At 42.4% G+C, this 17,705-nt stretch overlaps 2 protein-coding genes across 2 annotated transcripts; one reads left to right on the top strand and one right to left on the bottom strand.

The window, feature by feature from the left end:
* Positions 1 to 2,421, top strand: znf414 (zinc finger protein 414). The gene is made up of 4 exons (XM_028473800.1): positions 1 to 172; positions 1,015 to 1,125; positions 1,846 to 1,951; positions 2,060 to 2,421. The coding sequence occupies exons 1-4, from the start codon at positions 151 to 153 to the stop codon at positions 2,352 to 2,354; spliced, it is 534 nt and encodes a 177-aa protein (XP_028329601.1). The 5' UTR covers positions 1 to 150; the 3' UTR covers positions 2,355 to 2,421.
* A 1,853-nt stretch (positions 2,422 to 4,274) lies between these two features.
* LOC114479902 (THAP domain-containing protein 1-like) lies at positions 4,275 to 9,605 on the bottom strand. Its single transcript, XM_028473801.1, has 2 exons — positions 9,215 to 9,605; positions 4,275 to 4,517 (listed from the first exon to the last, which is right to left on the bottom strand). The coding sequence occupies exons 1-2, from the start codon at positions 9,566 to 9,568 to the stop codon at positions 4,362 to 4,364; spliced, it is 510 nt and encodes a 169-aa protein (XP_028329602.1). The 5' UTR covers positions 9,569 to 9,605; the 3' UTR covers positions 4,275 to 4,361.
* Between the last annotated feature and the right edge of the window lie 8,100 nt (positions 9,606 to 17,705).

Here is a 17,705-nt window from a genome sequence, read left to right as displayed (position 1 = left end):
AGTGTTACTGAATAGAGAAACACAGCGGAACTAAAACACTGTGGTGTGTTTGTTGTGTTGTATTTATTCAGTTTAAACTCGTCTGTTGTTGGAAAGATTTTTTGCTGCTTTTTAAACGTTCTTTCAGTGAGAAATTATTTGTATTTCGACATGACGTCACCGGAGGCCAACGGTATGAAACAGGGTTTGTCAACTAGCAAAGAGTTAAATGTGCTAACTAAAGCTAATCCTTATGGTTTAGTCCTTTGATAAACATCTTTTAATGACAATGGTGTGATATTATGGACCCAAAGTGCAATAAAAAAAAAAACCATATACGATACGAGAGGAAAATATGTCCTTGAGGAAAGGAAAAACATGTTTGTAGTGATTTGGCATAAATTCTGTTAACAAGATGAGAAAAAAACAATATAAGTTTACCCAATATTTGTATTTATCCTAATTTTTAGATACAGTTTTTGCAATAACGAACCAGGATCTCTTACATATTTATATTTTATTACTGTATTCATTCACTTGGTTTTTGGGCTCACATGGGAAATTATTTACAGCGCAGAATTAACGTTCAATTTCCTTATAAATGTGTTATTATGTACTTTGAAAATAACAAATATGATATTCATTCCATTGTGAATCTGTTCATTTTATATATGGTCAATTCTACATACACACACAGTGTAAATTTAAAGTTTTATTTGTGAATTTAAAGAATATATTAATATTTTTTTATTTTATTTTATTCGAACACAAAAAACCATCAAAACTATGAATATGTATATTGACATCTTTCAAATGGAATAGTAACCTTTATTTCCTTTTATTGTATGATTCTTGTTTTCTTTTCTCCTTTCTATGTAGTTTGTGTGGAGTACACGTTGGATTTGTTGTAGTAGTTTTATTTCCACCTCTGTGAAACATTTTATGTAGACTGGTTTTATTGTGTCCAGGACCAGACTGTACACCCTGCAACATGTAATAAAAGCCTCTCACTTTATTCCATTGTGATGCTTTCAGGGACAGAGAAGCTCACCTGTTCACAGTACGGCTGTAAGAGGATTTATAATGACCCCGAAGCTCTGGAACAACACCTCCAGGAGCACCAGATTCCAGCTCAGTCCGTCCCTGGTGAGTCCCTCTCTGAAGCTCTAATAATGATAATGAGAATGTTCTCAGCTCACAGTCGTTCTGCCTCAACCCGTCCCATTCTTATTTCTTCATGGCCTCTTTTCCTCAAATGATTTCAAACAGGCCTGAGGGGTTGGTTTGAGGCTTTTATTCACCTGTGGGATCTTCAAACCCTTCGTTATCAAACTAAACTGACCTTTAGTTGTAGAGATGGATGAATTGATCACTAACAGAATGGTATAGAGCAGGGGTTCTTATCTGGTCTCACCCTGGGACCCACATTTTTCCACGGCCATTAAATCACGACCCATTTATTTATTTATTTTAGAATTCAACCAATTAAATTTATTTTTTCTCAAAAAAGTAGCTGTTGAAAACACACACATATATAATATTTTTTAAAACATAAATCCATACATTTTTCCTTGCAACATGCATTTTACAGCATGCCTGTCAAAAGAAAAGTTTCTTTTAAAATAAAAGACAAGTCCAACATGAGAGATATTAAGCATTTGTTAATTTTTGACTAGCTGTCCTTGACCCACCCAGTACAGGTCTGCGACCCACCAGTTGAGAATCGCTGGTTTAGAGCAGCTCTAACGTGAAGCCTGTGGATCCTCATCGTTCTGTTAACGTCACAGTGAAGCTGTTTATAACATGTGCCTTTGTTATTGGAGGAATGAATTCAATCTGTTGATGTTTCTCTCTCTCTCTCTCCAGCTAAGGTTCTGCTGTGCTCGTCCATCGGCTGCAGTAGTTCTTTCCCCAACATGCAGAAACTGATGGAACATGTGAGATGCCACCATAAGCTCAACGTCTTCTTCCAGTGAGTCATGTGCAGATGTTTCTGCATCTGTCTGACCACTCTTTGCTAACTGTGGCTCTGTGCTGTGTTTTTTTGCTAACTGGTTTTCTGCTGCTCTGCTTCCTGCAGGTGTGAGAGCTGTCGCACTAAGCTACGCTCGTACCGTGGCCTCCTCACTCACCTGCACAGCTGTTCCAAAGTGGGCCGAGGTCGACCCAAAGCTGCTGAAGCTCCTGCCTCCACAGCCCCCACACTCAAGGAGCAGCCACCTGCACAGCTGGAGGTAACATCTGCATCACAGCAGGGCCCCACGCAGGAAGCTGAGCCTGTAGCCTTTCACCTGTCTCCTCCTCTACACCTCACTGACGTCAGCCCTCCTCCTTTCCTCATGGACGAAGGTCCTGATCCTCCTCCTCTGACCTAGGACGCTCTATGGTGTTCCACCTTCTCTTTGTTTCTACTTTTTGAATAAAAAAACAATGAACTCCTGATCCTGTTTCATTCCATTAGAGACGAGAAGCTCTGAAATGTTTTAAAAGTACTTTGCAAATGTGCTTTAATGGGAAAAACCTGAGAACATCCGGACTCAATATTACTGTGAAGATATGAGGCCATGTCATGCTTAAAGAAATGATTTGTGTTGCATTTTCCGTCTTTATAGAGCCTCTGATTTTCTGTTTTTAAATTTCCCCCAATTCCATTTAAGAGGTTACACATTTCTGATGTTTCTATTTCCTCGTTTCTCTCTGTTAAACTACCTCAAATCAACCAAACATTCTAAATACAGTTAATAGAGTTAACGAAATGCACTGTAACAAACACATTGAGTTTACAGCAGATTTAACATTCAGCTGTTTGCTAACATGCTAAATCTAACATTAGCCCACCTGTTTTACAGTGAAAAATATGGTGTAAATGTGATATTGTCCATAAACATGTTGTTGAAGGTTTAGTTTGTCATATTTACAGTTCAGAAGGTGGAGTCTGTCATGTGATCAACATTCACATCAACATTAGAAAAATGACCAATCAAAGCGTTAACACAGGGAGCAACAGAGTTAGTACATTTTTGTTGAATTGTTTTTGTGTATGTGTTGTCTATTTGTGTAGTTGTATTGTTGATCTTTTGAAGAAGATTATTGTAATTTATTTTAGGTAATTCCCACCAGGTAATATGATTGGTCAAAGTGCTGATATAGAACAACAATGGCACTGGGGCTTTTTTTAGATTATTGGCCCTCATTTATCAACCTTGCGTGAAAACGGGTGCAAATCTGAGTGCACGACAGTACCAATGTGGGAATTATGAAACATTCTTATTTGAACAATCCCAGCGCACCAATGATCGGGTGTTGATAAATGTGGCGGCTGAAGTTGATCGTCATTAACATGTTACGTCCTTAAATATTCCTGGTTCTGAGGCAAAACAAACATTGGCAAGGAAATAAACATTTCCGAGATGAAAATCAGCATTCTCACCGCTGAGGTGAAGTAAAACAAAGATGTGGTTTTTGGTTGTGTGAAAACTGGAATTTAAGGAGCTCAATTAAACGTTCTGTGGAAGAGAATAACTGAGGCAGCGAACAGCGTTTCCATGATGGAGTAGACTCAGGCTGAGGTTTGAATTAAATTCTCAATAACAGCAAATGATGGTTTAAATGAAATGTCACTCATCCACAGCCTAAAAGCATAAATCCCTGCCATTTGATCAAGACAAGTTATGACATTTAGACGAGTCCAGAGGGCGAGCGCGAGCCTCTGGATCAGCTTTGGATCATCACTTGAAATTGGTACATCAAACATTGCTCTATCTACTAATGAAATGTTGTGCAAAACAGTTTAAAATAATGTCACACACTTCCTCTGTATATATACAACAGCATTCCCACACTGGTCCAACACACAGAGCAGAAGTAGCTTCTGTGATCCAGGTGCGTGTTGCTCACTGTTGAACCTATGAGCTCCAGTAGCACAGTTTATCAGTAGGTTTACTGAAGGAAAACCAAAAAAGTGCAGGTATCAGTAATAAGGTGGACTTTTTAAAATTATTTTTTTGTTTTAATTACTTGTTTAGATCTGTCCTGAATGTGTGTCTGCTAATGCGTAAATGACAGCTGAGGCTCGTTTAACACTTTTTTCTGTCTCAGTCTGATTTTCCTGTGTTGCAGCCCAAATCCACACACTCAGGTTTGCGTACACGAGGTCAGACCATACGTGAGATCTGATCTGATAAATAAGGGCCATTATCACTGCTGTTAGTTTCAGTGGAGGGTCATTCCATGTCATTTCAGCAAATTTTCAGGACATCCCACGCACTTTGGTCTCAAAAAATTCTGAAATTGTCGCCAATTGTTCCGTAATTATTTAATAGTTACACTGTACATTTTTAGTCACGTTGTTCTATGACCTAAATAAATAATAATCAGGTCTTTCATGTGGTCGTGTTCATTAGGCTTGTCAGTCTTTTTAACAATCCAGCTGTTGGACTGTTTTGTATCTCCACAGGAATATCCTTATCCAGCATCACAACTCTGGCATCATTTGGAAAGATTTGCACAGGGTCCGTCTGGCAAGATGCATTGCAAACCTGTTGACAACAAAAACACAATGTTATGTTTCAGAAAAAAAAGAGAAAATGTACAGTGGGCAAGCCACCAATTGTGCCAGTACTCCCACTTAAAAAGATGAGAGGCCTGTAATTTTCATCATAGGTATACCTACTATGAGAGACAAAATGAGAAAAAAAAATCCAGAAAATGACATTGTAGATTTTTAATGAATAAATTGGTAAATTTCTCGATAAAATAAGTATTTGGTCACCTACAAACAAGCAAGATTTCTGGCTCTCACAGACCTGTAACTTCTTCTTTAAGAGGCTCCTCTGTACTAGACTCGTTACATGTATTAATGGCACCTGTATGAACTTATCAGTATAAAAGACACCTGTCCACAACCTCAAACAGTCGCACTCCAAACGCCACTATGGCCAAGACCAAAGAGCTGTCAAAGGACACCAGAAACAAAATTGTAGACCTGCACCAGGCTGGGAAGACTGAATCTGCAATAGGCAAGCAGCTTGGTGTGAAGAAATCAACTGTGGGAGCAATTACTAGAAAATGGAAGACAGAGTACAAGACCACAATAATCTCCCTTGATCTGGGGCTCCACGCAAGATCTCACCTCGTTGGGTCAAAATGATCACAAGTACGGTGAGCAAAAAAATCCCAGAACCACATGGGAGGGGGCCTAGTGAATGACCTGCAAGAGAGCTGGGACCAAAGTAACAAAGGCTACATCACACTACGCCGCCTGGGACTGAAATCCTGCAGTGCCAGACGTGTCCCCCCTGCTTAAGCCAGTACATGTCCAGGCCCATCTGAAGTTTGCTAGAGAGCATTTGGATGATCCAGAAGAGGATTGGGCGAATGTAATATGAGCAGATGGAACCAAAATAGAACTTTTTGGTAAAAACTCAACTCGTTGTGTTTGGAGGAGAAAGAACACCATACCTACTGTAAAGCATGGGGGTGGTAACATCATGCTTTGGGGCTGTTTCTCTGCAAAGGGACCAGGACGACAGATGCATGTAAAGGAAATAATGAATGGGGCCATGAATGGGGCCATGTATGGTGAGATTTTGAGTGAAAACCTCCTTCCATCAGCAAGGGCATTGAAGATGAAACATGGCTGGGTCTTTCAGCACAACAATGATCCCAAACACACCGCCCGGGCAACGAAGGAGTGGCTTAGTAAGAAGCATTTCAAGGTCCTGGAGTGGCCTTGCCAGTCTCCAGATCTCAACCTCATAGAAAATCTTTGGAGGGAGTTGAAAGTCCGTGTTGCCCGGCGACAGCCCCAAATCATCACTGCTCTGGAGGAGATCTGCATTGAGGAATTTGCCAAAATACCAGCAACAGTGTGTGAAAACCTTGTGAAGACTTACAGAAAACGTTTGACCTCTGTCATTGCCAACAAAGGGTACATTACAAAGTTTTGAGATAACTTTTGTTATTGACCAAATACTTATTTTCCACCATAATTTGCAAATAAATTCATTAAAAATCCTACAATGTGATTTTCTGGATTTTTTTTCTCATTTTGTCTCTCAAAGTTGAGGTATACCTATGATGAAAATTACAGGCCTCTCTCATCTTTTTAAGTGGGAGAACTTGCACAATTGGTGGCTGACTAAATCCGTTTTTGCCCCACTGGAGAACATGAGAAATTTGCTCATAATTAAAATAGTTTTCATGATGCAATGGGTTTTATATATTTGTTACGAGTGAAAAACAAACAATAAATGATTATAAGACACAGAAGCAAGCTACAATGGCCTCATGTAAAGGATATTCAATATTCACGAGTAGTGAAACAAATAACCCAAAGTTGGGGTCCAAAATAAATATGTCTTCGCATAAAGAAAAATTGTTTTATGTCCCAAGAAAGAGTAACTTTTATACTATGAATTAATACAGAGACCAGATTGTTTTTATTCCATTCCCACATGCAGTTAGGGGCCAATTGAAATAGTAAAAAAGAGATGTATTTTCTAATATTTAAAGAGACTGCCACCCAAGAACCAATTCATATATGTAACTAATCATTAGTGATGTGAACAGTCTATGTACATGGCTCGACGATGATCATGTTACAGGAAGCTGAAGCATACGCTAAGTTGATTACTGAAGGGCCAAACATGTTCCAGACCCAAACACACATTAACTTTTTTCCAATTTTGAGGGGCTGACAAGTCCACCAAATAGGATGTGTAGCAGATCTTCTTGTATATTATGAGAGAATAGGTGGAGCTGTATTACTAAACCAAATATCAGTTTCCTATGTGGCATAGTTTCTGAGTTATTGGAAGAAAAATAAGGATGCTCGAAAATTGCACAAAAATCAATACATATTCCCCTCACTAAGTTGGCCACATCTCAAAAAGTGTCAATCCGATCAAACTAAAAAGGTACAGTGTGCCTATTGAAACAATTGGGGGAGAAAAAAAAAATCAGATTTTTTAGAAAACCTAGGTGTGTGGGCCATTTGTTGAAATGACATGGAAATTACCCTTTATTAAAATATGTATCATTTCAAATGTTTAATTTTTTTTTTTTGCGTGTATCGAAAATAAATGAAGAGAATTGGGAACAAAAACATTAGAATAAAAACAAAAAATATGCACTGCTACAGCTCACAGCCAGAACAAAAAACACACAGGGATCATACAAATGACCACAGGAGGTCAAAATAAAAATCACATGAGAATAAAATACACATTTAAATAAAAGTACCCCTTGATTTTATTCAAAGTATCTATATCATGCTTTTTTTGGACCTTCCAAAGTCAACTACAGCCACATATGGTTAATATTTAACATTTGACAAAATAAAATAATATTTTTTTAAGAAATATGACTTATTTTCTTTCAACCCGGAAGTTGAGACTCACGGTTCCTCTGGAGCGCCGCCTCTCCCTGTGTGGGTGCCGCCCATTTTTTGACGTCGCCCATGAAACCTTGTAAACACATTTCAAAAGATGGAGGAGCGTAGTTCTGTGGAGCCTTACGTTCTCGACGTAAATGTACAAAGATTCACCAGTCAAAATGATAAAAATATTAGATGAAATTATTTTAAGTTTCCTATTCCACCTAAAGCTAAAGAAGTGCATTTTAAAACTATGAACAATATTTATCCCTGTAAAAACTTTTTACAGTCCAAATTTAATATTGGTGAAAATGACTGTGTTTTAGTACTGACAACATAGAAAACTGAAGAACATCTGTTCTTTACTTGTGTTTATACAAAAATCTTCTGGGACAGCTTTTGTTCATGGGTTTCATATAATAATTTAAAAAAAACTGTCTTTGACTTATACTGATAGTCAATTCAGAGTTATTTTACAGTTTACAGTTAATAATCTTATCAATATGGCAAAATTCTTTGTACACAAATATAAAGTTGGTGACACTAAACCTGTTTTTATTGTGTTTCTAAAAGAACTAGTAGCTCTGAAGGACTCTTTAAAACTATGTAATTCCAAGAAGGCAGTATGGCTTTATAATAATCTGACAGCTACAGTACTTTATGTCTTTTGACCCCATTACACCTTAATGTTGTTGGCTCATACAGTTATTACAAATTGTAATATTCTTTTTCTGGCTCATTTCCTTGTAATTCACGCTCAATGTGGACTGTTCTTTGAAAAATGTAAGCATGTAAGCTTCATTTGTTAAACAATAATAATAATAATTTAAAAAACATTCTCGACGTAAGGCGACACTGATCCATGTTAATTCAAGCCTCATAATTTGTGCACTTTTTATGTTTATCATGCATACACATTGTAAAGAGCCTAACAAGTAATCTTATGTTTTTACCTATACTAATTAACTACGGAAGCCCTAAAGGGCCATGCTTTCATACATTTTATTTCCTCCATTTTCAGGTGATAACAACTTAATTTTCACAAGATCTCGAGACTTTGTTTTCCCGTGATAACGAGATAATAAACAAAACAATAGAATCCAGACAGTTTCACAGGAACTTTGTCAACACTGTAATTAATGCTAACATTTAGCTAAAGGTTTATTTCACTTACGGCTGTGGCCTCTACATCAGTGGGTTTTATAGTGGGAATCGCTCTGGTTTGAAGAAGTAATTTACAGGACAATCCACTTTGGAATTGGCCAAGGTTCATGAAGCAGTCTTCTGTAAAGTGACGGTCACAGACTAAAGGAATCTGCCTGGAATCTCGCGAGTTTCTAGAGATAAATTCCAACCACTTCTGGCGAGCAGACTCTTCTTTAGGAAGATTGAACAAACTCTGAAAACTTTCGCAGCTGCACACGCATCTTCGATGACTAGGCATTATCTTTTGGTACAAAAATAAAAACCGATTGTTTTCCCTGTGCAGACTGGATGAGGAAGGAAACAATCACCATCGAAAAAGATGTTCTTCGGCCACTCCCATGCCTTTAGCTCAGAGAGTGTGGGCGTGTATGTTCACTGTGGAGGCGCGGCACGGGCAGCAGGCACTTCCTGGAGGGGGCGGTTCAGGCTTTAGTGACGTCAATTGCGGAGGGACCGCTCGTTTTTCAGAAGAGGGCAGCGCAGCAGCTCAGAGAGCAGGAAAGAAGCCCAATAATACGTTAGGGGTGTTTTTGATAAAGAATTAACATTATAACAAAGCTAAAAAAAAAAGTTGACATTTAGCATGATATAGGTTCTTTCAATTCAACTACCAGGCTACCAATTCTAAGACAATGAAGATTATTGGATGATTACCGTTGATTGATTGGTTTTGGTGACACTTCCGCCTTGTCTTCTGCCATCCAAGGACTTTCTTTGATGGAATTCTGTGGGAACCGCGTCTGGTTTTAAGCGTCTCTTTGGCCTCGACCCCATCAGCTCATTCCTCAGATCCCTCTCATAGCAGCTCGGGGTGAAGTGGTCCTCACATACCACCGAATTTCGTCCGAACGGAAACGTTTCAAATGTGTATTTAGTACCGATAATATGGAGCCAGCGTTTGGCTAACTCTGCCTTAGCGTCGGTATTTGGCTTCGGGACGGAGAAGAAATGTTTGTGCGGGTTTTTTCTCTTGTTGTTGTAGCAGCCATTGACTTTACACTCCGCCATTGTTTATAAACATGACCCGAAGATGGACGGATGTGACGAAGTCTCCGCGCATGCGTTGAATTCATTGTGTTTCCGGGATGGATCGTGTCGTGCCGTCCGCGCTGTAGTGGTGCATGTACTTTTTAAATAACCATAACTTGCTCAAATTTCTGCCTATTTTCAAACGGGTTGGTTTGTCATAGAAGTCAGAGTTGTCGTTATGACACTGCACTTTTGGACAATTATGTTACACTTCCGGTCAAAAGTTTGGGATCACCTACTTATTTTCCCATTGGACTTCAGATAAGTGCAATGGACACACACAAACTCAGCGTTCAGAATGGCAACATGAGATATATGTATTATTTTACAAGAGGAATATTAATAACTACATCATTTTAATTACTACGTGTTTAGTTTAAACAAGTAATTCAAAAATATTGTATTATATTAGTATACATCGTATATATTAGTAATAATTGCAATAAAAATACAGGTACAAGATTTCCATTTACAAAGTGAAGAAATGCTGCATGTTGAAATCCCTCTAGAAAGAACTAGACTACTGTGGAGAAATAAACATGGAGGACAGAGATAATAAATGACCCAAAAAACATAGTGAAATCAATAATACATCATTTATTGATTTGTTTATTACATGATAAGGACACTTCACATGATACTTTAAGAATAACACATTAAAATAGTTGTAAAAAGGTGTCCAAAAAAAACATCCAGTGATTGTGTAAACAAACATAATATTCTAAAAAGCCTTGTGTCTGTTAGGTTCTGTTTATTTTAACCCTTGGGTCCTCTTTTTGTTCTGTCTTTGTTTATTTGGTTTGTATTAAGTCTTGTCTGTGTTTCAGGGATTCCTGTTTGTGGCTCCACCCCTCAGTGATGTCTGTGTGCTTGGTTAGTGATTGATTAGCTCCCTCGTGTTTTCACCCAGGTGTGGCCCATTCCCAATCAGGCCTCCTCCACTATTTAGCTGAGTGTTTGGACACAGTATGACTGCTGGATCATTGCTTGTGTGTCTGTGTGATGTCAGGGTCGTTATCTGCTCCCTCGTGTCTGGTCTTGCTCCCTGTTCCAACTCCCCTGATTTGGATTTGAGTTTTGATTTTGGATTTTGGATTTTTTGAATTAAACATGGACTGGTTCCGAGAACGCTATTCCTGCATCCTGCCTCCTTCTTTCCCTGCATTTGGGTCCACACCAACACCCAATCGTGACAGAATGATCCAGCCACAAGTGGACCCAGCAGAGACAGATTTGGCTGAGATGGACATGGCCGAAAGGACTGCCTACTGGCAGAGCTACCTGCTGGAGACAAGGGAAGATCTGTTGTATGGATGGGAGGACGAGCCTGTTAGGAATCCCTACTGGGGAACTCGACTGGCTTTGGGAGGACCCCGGAGCCTACAACGAGGTAAAGGTCGGTCAAGAAGGAAGGGTCAGCCCCGCCAGTCTCCTAGCTCCCAGGCTAGCGTTCCTGTGTCTCCTAGCTCCCAGGCTAGCGTTCCTGTGTCTCCTAGCTCCCAGGCTAGCGTTCCTGTGTCTCCTAGCTCCCAGGCTAGCGTTCCTGTGTCTCCTAGCTCCCAGGCTAGCGTTCCTGTGTCTCCTAGCTCCCAGGCTAGCGTTCCTGTGTCTCCTAGCTCCCAGGCTAGCGTTCCTGTGTCTCCTAGCTCCCAGGCTAGCGTTCCTGTGTCCCCTAGCTGTCAGGCTAGCGTTCCTGTGTCCCCTAGCTGTCAGGCTAGCGTGCCAGTCCCGGCTCCCCGCACCCGGCCGCCGCCTGCCCTGCCGCCAGTCCCGGCTCCCCGCACCCGGCCGCCGCCTGCCCTGCCGCCAGTCCCGGCTCCACGCACCCGGCCGCCGCCTGCCCTGCCGCCAGTCCCGGCTCCACGCACCCGGCCGCCGCCTGCCCTGCCGCCAGTCCCGGCTCCACGCACCCGGCCGCCGCCTGCCCTGCCGCCAGTCCCGGCTCCACGCACCCGGCCGCCGCCTGCCCAGCAGCCAGTCCCGGCTCCCCGCACCCGGCCGCCGCCTGCCCAGCCGCCAGTCCCGGCTCCCCGCACCCGGCCGCCGCCTGCCCAGCCGCCAGTCCCGGCTCCCCGCACCCGGCCGCCAACGTCGCCGCCAGTGCCGGCTCCCCGCACCAGGCCGCCAACGTCGCCGCCAGTGCCGGCTCCCCGCACCAGGCCGCCAACGTCGCCGCCAGTGCCGGCTCCCCGCACCAGGCCGCCAACGTCGCCGCCAGTGCCGGCTCCCCGCACCAGGCCGCCAACGTCGCGCCAGTGCCGGCTCCCCGCACCAGGCCGCCAACGTCGCCGCCAGTGCCGGCTCCCCGCACCAGGCCGCCAACGTCGCCGCCAGTGCCGGCTCCCCGCACCAGGCCGCCAACGTCGCCGCCAGTGCGGCTCCCGCACCAGGCCGCCAACGTCGCCGCCAGTGCCGGCTCCCCGCACCAGGCCGCCAACGTCGCCGCCAGTGCCGGCTCCCCGCACCAGGCCGCCAACTCCAGCTTTCCTGTCCCGTCTTCGCCCGGCCCGCCGGAGGTCTTCCCCCCTGTCCCGTCTTCGCCCGGCCCGCCGGAGGTCTTCCCCCCTGTCCCGTCTTCGCCCGGCCCGCCGGAGGTCTTCCCCCCTGTCCCGTCTTCGCCCGGCCCGCCGGAGGTCTTCCCCCCTGTCCCGTCTTCGCCCGGCCCGCGGAGGTCTTCCCCCCTGTCCCGTCTTCGCCCGGCCCGCCGGAGGTCTTCCCCCTGTCCCGTCTTCGCCCGGCCCGCCGGAGGTCTTCCCCCCTGTCCCGTCTTCGCCCGGCCGCCGGAGGTCTTCCCCCTGTCCCGTCTTCGGCCCGGCCCGCCGGAGGTCTTCCCCCCTGTCCCGTCTTCGCCCGCCCCGCCGGAGGTCTTCCCCCCTCCCCCGTCTTCGCCCGGCCCGCCGGAGGTCTTCCCCCTGTCCCGTCTTCGCCCGGCCCGCCGGAGGTCTTCCCCCCTGTCCCGTCTTCGCCCGGGCCCGCCGGAGGTCTTCCCCCCTGTCCCGTCTTCGCCCGGCCCGCCGAGGTCTTCCCCCCTGTCCCGTCTTCGCCCGGCCGCCGGAGGTCTTCCCGCCTGCCCGTCTGAGCCCTCTTCGCCGGAGGTCTTCCGCCTGCCCCGTCTGAGCCCTCTTCGCCGGAGGTCTTCCCGCCTGCCCCGTCTGAGCCCTCTTCGCCGGAGGTCTTCCCGCCTGCCCCGTCTGAGCCCTCTTCGCCGGAGGTCTTTCCGCCTGCCCCGTCTGAGCCCTCTTCGCCGGAGGTCTTTCCGCCTGCCTCGTCTGAGCCCTCTTCGCCGGAGGTCTTCCCGTCTGCTCCGCCTCATGGGAGGCCGCCGGACTCCTGGTCCCCTGCTTCGCCGGCTCCGCCTCATGGGAGGCCGCCTGAACTTTGTTTCGACCCTCCTCCGGACCCCCGTCCTCCCACCCGGGTTTGGTGTTTGGGGTGGGTAGAATTTTTGTTTTTGGAGCGTTTGGAACCCGCTCCTTAAGGGGGGGGTTATGTTAGGTTCTGTTTATTTTAACCCTTGGGTCCTGTTTTTGTTCTGTCTTTGTTTATTTGGTTTGTATTAAGTCTTGTCTGTGTTTCAGGGATTCCTGTTTGTGGCTCCACCCCTCAGTGATGTCTGTGTGCTTGGTTAGTGATTGATTAGCTCCCTCGTGTTTTCACCCAGGTGTGGCCCATTCCCAATCAGGCCTCCTCCACTATTTAGCTGAGTGTTTGGACACAGTATGACTGCTGGATCATTGTTTGTGTGTCTGTGTGATGTCAGGGTCGTTATCTGCTCCCTCGTGTCTGGTCTTGCTCCCTGTTCCAACTCCCCTGATTTGGATTTGAGTTTTGATTTTGGATTTTGGATTTTTTGAATTAAACATGGACTGGTTCCGAGAACGCTATTCCTGCATCCTGCCTCCTTCTTTCCCTGCATTTGGGTCCACACCAACACCCAATCGTGACAGTGTCAACAAAAATGTTGCAATACGAGGTGATCCCACGGGCTATGACAGTGCGTGTCAATCCCCATTGTTGCTATTTGTTCATACAACTTAAATCCACACTTATCTTTACTTTATTTAAACAAAGTTTTTTTTCTTCTTGGATAATAAATGTAAAACTCTTTCTCTTCCTTTGAAAAATACAACATTTATTTTAAATTATACTTTACTTAATTCTGTTAAAACTATCCTGACAAGATATGTGTGATTGCCGATATTTCCAAAGTCTACATGTGTAATGATTACTTATATCAAACGTTTAATGTTGATTTCAGTGAAAGTTGTTTTCGTGATATTCATAGTAAGACTGTTGTTGAGCATTTATTTAGTTTTCTACATGTGAACTAAAAAAAAATATGCAGCCCCGGCCAGACACGACATGGTAAAACAATTTATAATTTTTTTTTAATGGCATTTAAAATAAATGAAAACATAAAACACTAAATACCTTGATGCCATAAATAAACAAATGCATTAATAAATAAATCAACCACTTAATAACTAAATAAATGGCATATATGTTATTTATTTATTTCTACATTTTTAATAATTATTTAGTTCGGCAGGACATCAAAGACAAAAATCTGCTCAGAAAAAAACAGTGTCTGTAAAAACACACCGTACAGTTTGACCAGCAGATGTCCTCACTGAGCAATGTGTCCTTCAGTCCCTCCAGGATTTTTGCAGCAAAAGTTTCAATATTTAAAGCTTTATTTGTTTTCCATAACTTTGCATTAAAAGGTCTTTTTTACAACGAAAACAAAAAATCCTAAAATAGATAAATGGAAATGTTGCTGTAAGAATATCCCAAATGCAGGATCGTCACTCTGAAATGTAAATGTTTAGTGCAGTGCAGGTAACAGTAACAAACCAAATCCTCACAAAGATGTAAAAAAATAAATAATATAACAAAAGTTTATTAAATAAATATTTGATGCAATAAAAACTGATCAGTTTACACACAGGATTATCGGGTGTAAATTTTTGGGGCTATTACTTTAGCATAAACGCATATATAAATGTGTATTACAAAAAAATTGTATTTTGAACCACAAATATATGATCTGGTAATATCGGGCCTCTAGATTGGAGTGTTTTTACTAGGGTTGGGACTTTATCGTGTTAATTGCGATTAATTAACTACAGAAAAATGGTGGTTCCAGTCGCTCCACTGGAGCCACCATGGATTGACCAAGGCTATCATTTTGTTGGGTCACAGAAATTCTCACATCTGTCCATAAAGTAGCAATTAAGTAAATGTTGCAGGGATTTGGACATAATTGTATTTCCATTAATAGTTGCGATCGCATCATTGCAAATTTCTGGAGGGAATAAATATTGTACATTTAATTACTTATTCAGCTAAAAGCCTGAATCAAGTACCAAAATCTTGCTTGCTTCTATCTTGCTAAATAATCATTAAAAAATAAGTAAATACATTAATGTATTTACTTATTCAGTGATATTCCTAAATCAAGTAATTAAATACTGCTTGTTTTGTAGTATTGTAATTTTCATTACTCATTAGGTGAACTTTCTATCAGGTGTGTTTGTTTCACTGTCAGGTGTTTCTTTTTCTTCCCTTGCGCACAACAACGTGTTTTAATAAAATAATTGTAACAAAGTCTGTGAGATCAGTTGGAAACTCAGCCCTTTAGCCTGGTAAGGAGCAGGCTAATGCCACAGAATCAGTCACCATGGCAACTTAACTTCCAGTTACATCCAGGATGAACTATTCCAAGATATCAGGAATAGATTAGCCTGCCTCAATCCCTGATCTAGGTTTTGTGAAATACCTCCAAGAATTTTTACCTCCAAGATTACCATCAAAGACAAAACTAAGAACAAACAGACCAAGAGCGACCATAAATTAATATTTTCAATTTCAATTACAATTATGACATAATTGTAATAAAAAAATATGGCTGTTGTAATTGTAATTGAGTTCAGATAATTGGTTTTGTATTTGTAACTGAAATTCTATAAATGCTGTCATTAACAATTGAACTATATGCAAATCTGGGTAAAACACCAAAAAAAAAACCAGACATTTTCATTGTTGAAAAACAAATTGGATGACAGATAATATTTTTATTGTATTTTACAGATGATTTAAGACATAGATCAAATCATAAGATATGCTAACAGAAAGCTAACACTAGAGGAAGGTTACGTTTTATAGACTTAATTATTAAAGGGTCAGTAATTAATAATGTAATTGTAATTGACTTTCAGAGAAAAAATAATCATTGTAATATTAATTGTAATTGGTAAAAAAAAAATGCTGGTCGCTGTAATAGTAACTGAGTTGTCATTTAAACATGGATAGTTGAAGACATAATTGTAATTGACCCCAACCCAGACTGTCATGAATAAAATCCAAACCCTACTGAAAAAGTAGCCCCTCTTTTCAGTACAACTTGATTTGACATTTTACACACCACAAAGACTGATACTAACTTAATAAACCAGAGAATAAAATGAACACATAACAAATCACAACGTGCCAAAACATGAGCCACGAATATAATAATATCCACCCACTGGTCCAAACTATGAAGAAGTAAAAACAAAAATATACAATGGAGAATATGAAATCTGAATCATTCATCAGTTAAAACTCTAACACTGTCCTGTCATGACATAGAAGGGGATTCTGCAGCCACAGGGAATGAACCACTTACAGCTATCATTAGATAACAGCACATTTTGCACCTTAGCAAGAAATATCACAAAGTGACGCACGCTGACTAGTGTGTGTCACTAGTCACGGAGGATTGAAGGAAGGGGCTTTAATCTAAGACAGAATCTGGTTTATGAAAGTTTACTTTAAGAAAAGTTTGAACTAAGGTTTGGTCCTCAAATTTAGATTTTCCAACGTGCTTCTTCCTTTATCAGGGTCGCAGGGTACCTCTCATCAGGCACGAGAAGGGACAGGGCATTGGTTCATCACAGGGCAAACATACTGTATATACACACCCATTCAAACCAGAGAACCAGCAGAAAATCCCACACAACGACATGCAAACTACACACAGAAATCACCCAATTGTCCACCCTGGGGATTGAACCTAAGAACTTCATCATGTGAGGCAGACGTTCTAACCACTACATCACCAATTGATTTTAACAATAAAAAAACTTCCACTCCTCAGCAAACCACAAATAAGTCTAACACAATAAATCATGGAGCACACTCATGAAAACACATGAGGGAACACAACAGGTTTGACCCCCATCACAGTCTCCCCAGAGCTTCACACTGGATATCAAATAAATCATGCTGGATTAGACATCAGCAGGCCCCGCCTCCCTGCTTTGTGGCCGATGGGAAGAAGCTGTTTTCATGGAGCTCTGAAGGCCTGATGGATGCCCCTGACCTCCATACACAGGGGTGGAGCAACGGAGAAACACAGAACTCAGAGGGGGGATTTCAGCCAATGTTTACCCTTCTTTTCCTCCTCCCTGTGTGCATGTCATATCACATTCTGTCTGTGGTTCCATCCACTGGCCAGATGTTGCTACAGATTTGGAGAGCTGAGATATAGAACATGTGAGTCCTCTCCCTCTGTGTGGCTGGAGCCAACATTTGACTTGACGTAAACCTGCTAACAGCAACAAACAAACATATTAAGTCCTTGGCAGAGGTGAAATAATGGAGAAACCCAACAGTTTCCCCTGAGCAGCATCAGCAAGGATAGATGGATGAACCACCCTAGGAACAGGAAGAAAACTCCAGTAGAACCAGACTCAGAGATGGCAGCCATCTGCAGGACTGGTAGTTTGGGACTATGATGGCAGGGTCATTCAGTGCCCTAGGCAAGAGTGGTCATGTACTATGGTATACTCATAGTTTAACAAAAAGAGGTTTTGTCAATAGCAAAGAATGTTGGGCCTCGTAGAGTAGGTGCATCATTGTTCAATGTGCAGGTAAGCAATACAATATATATCAGCAAAATGATCTGTCCAGAACACCTTCTTTGGTTAAATCCCCATGCTTACTGTAGGGTTTGGTTGGTATTAAACCTCTACTTGGGAGTGAGTGGTTATGAGCGGTTGAGAAAGACTTGGTGCCCAGTTTTTTTTATATAAAATAAAAATATTTCTTAGGAATGCAGATCGTCAATGGCCAA

The sequence above is a fragment of the Gouania willdenowi genome, chromosome 3 (assembly GCF_900634775.1).
Source record: "Gouania willdenowi chromosome 3, fGouWil2.1, whole genome shotgun sequence".
NCBI classification, from domain to species: Eukaryota; Metazoa; Chordata; class Actinopteri; order Blenniiformes; family Gobiesocidae; genus Gouania; species Gouania willdenowi.
This window is presented reverse-complemented; position numbering and strand designations above follow the sequence as displayed.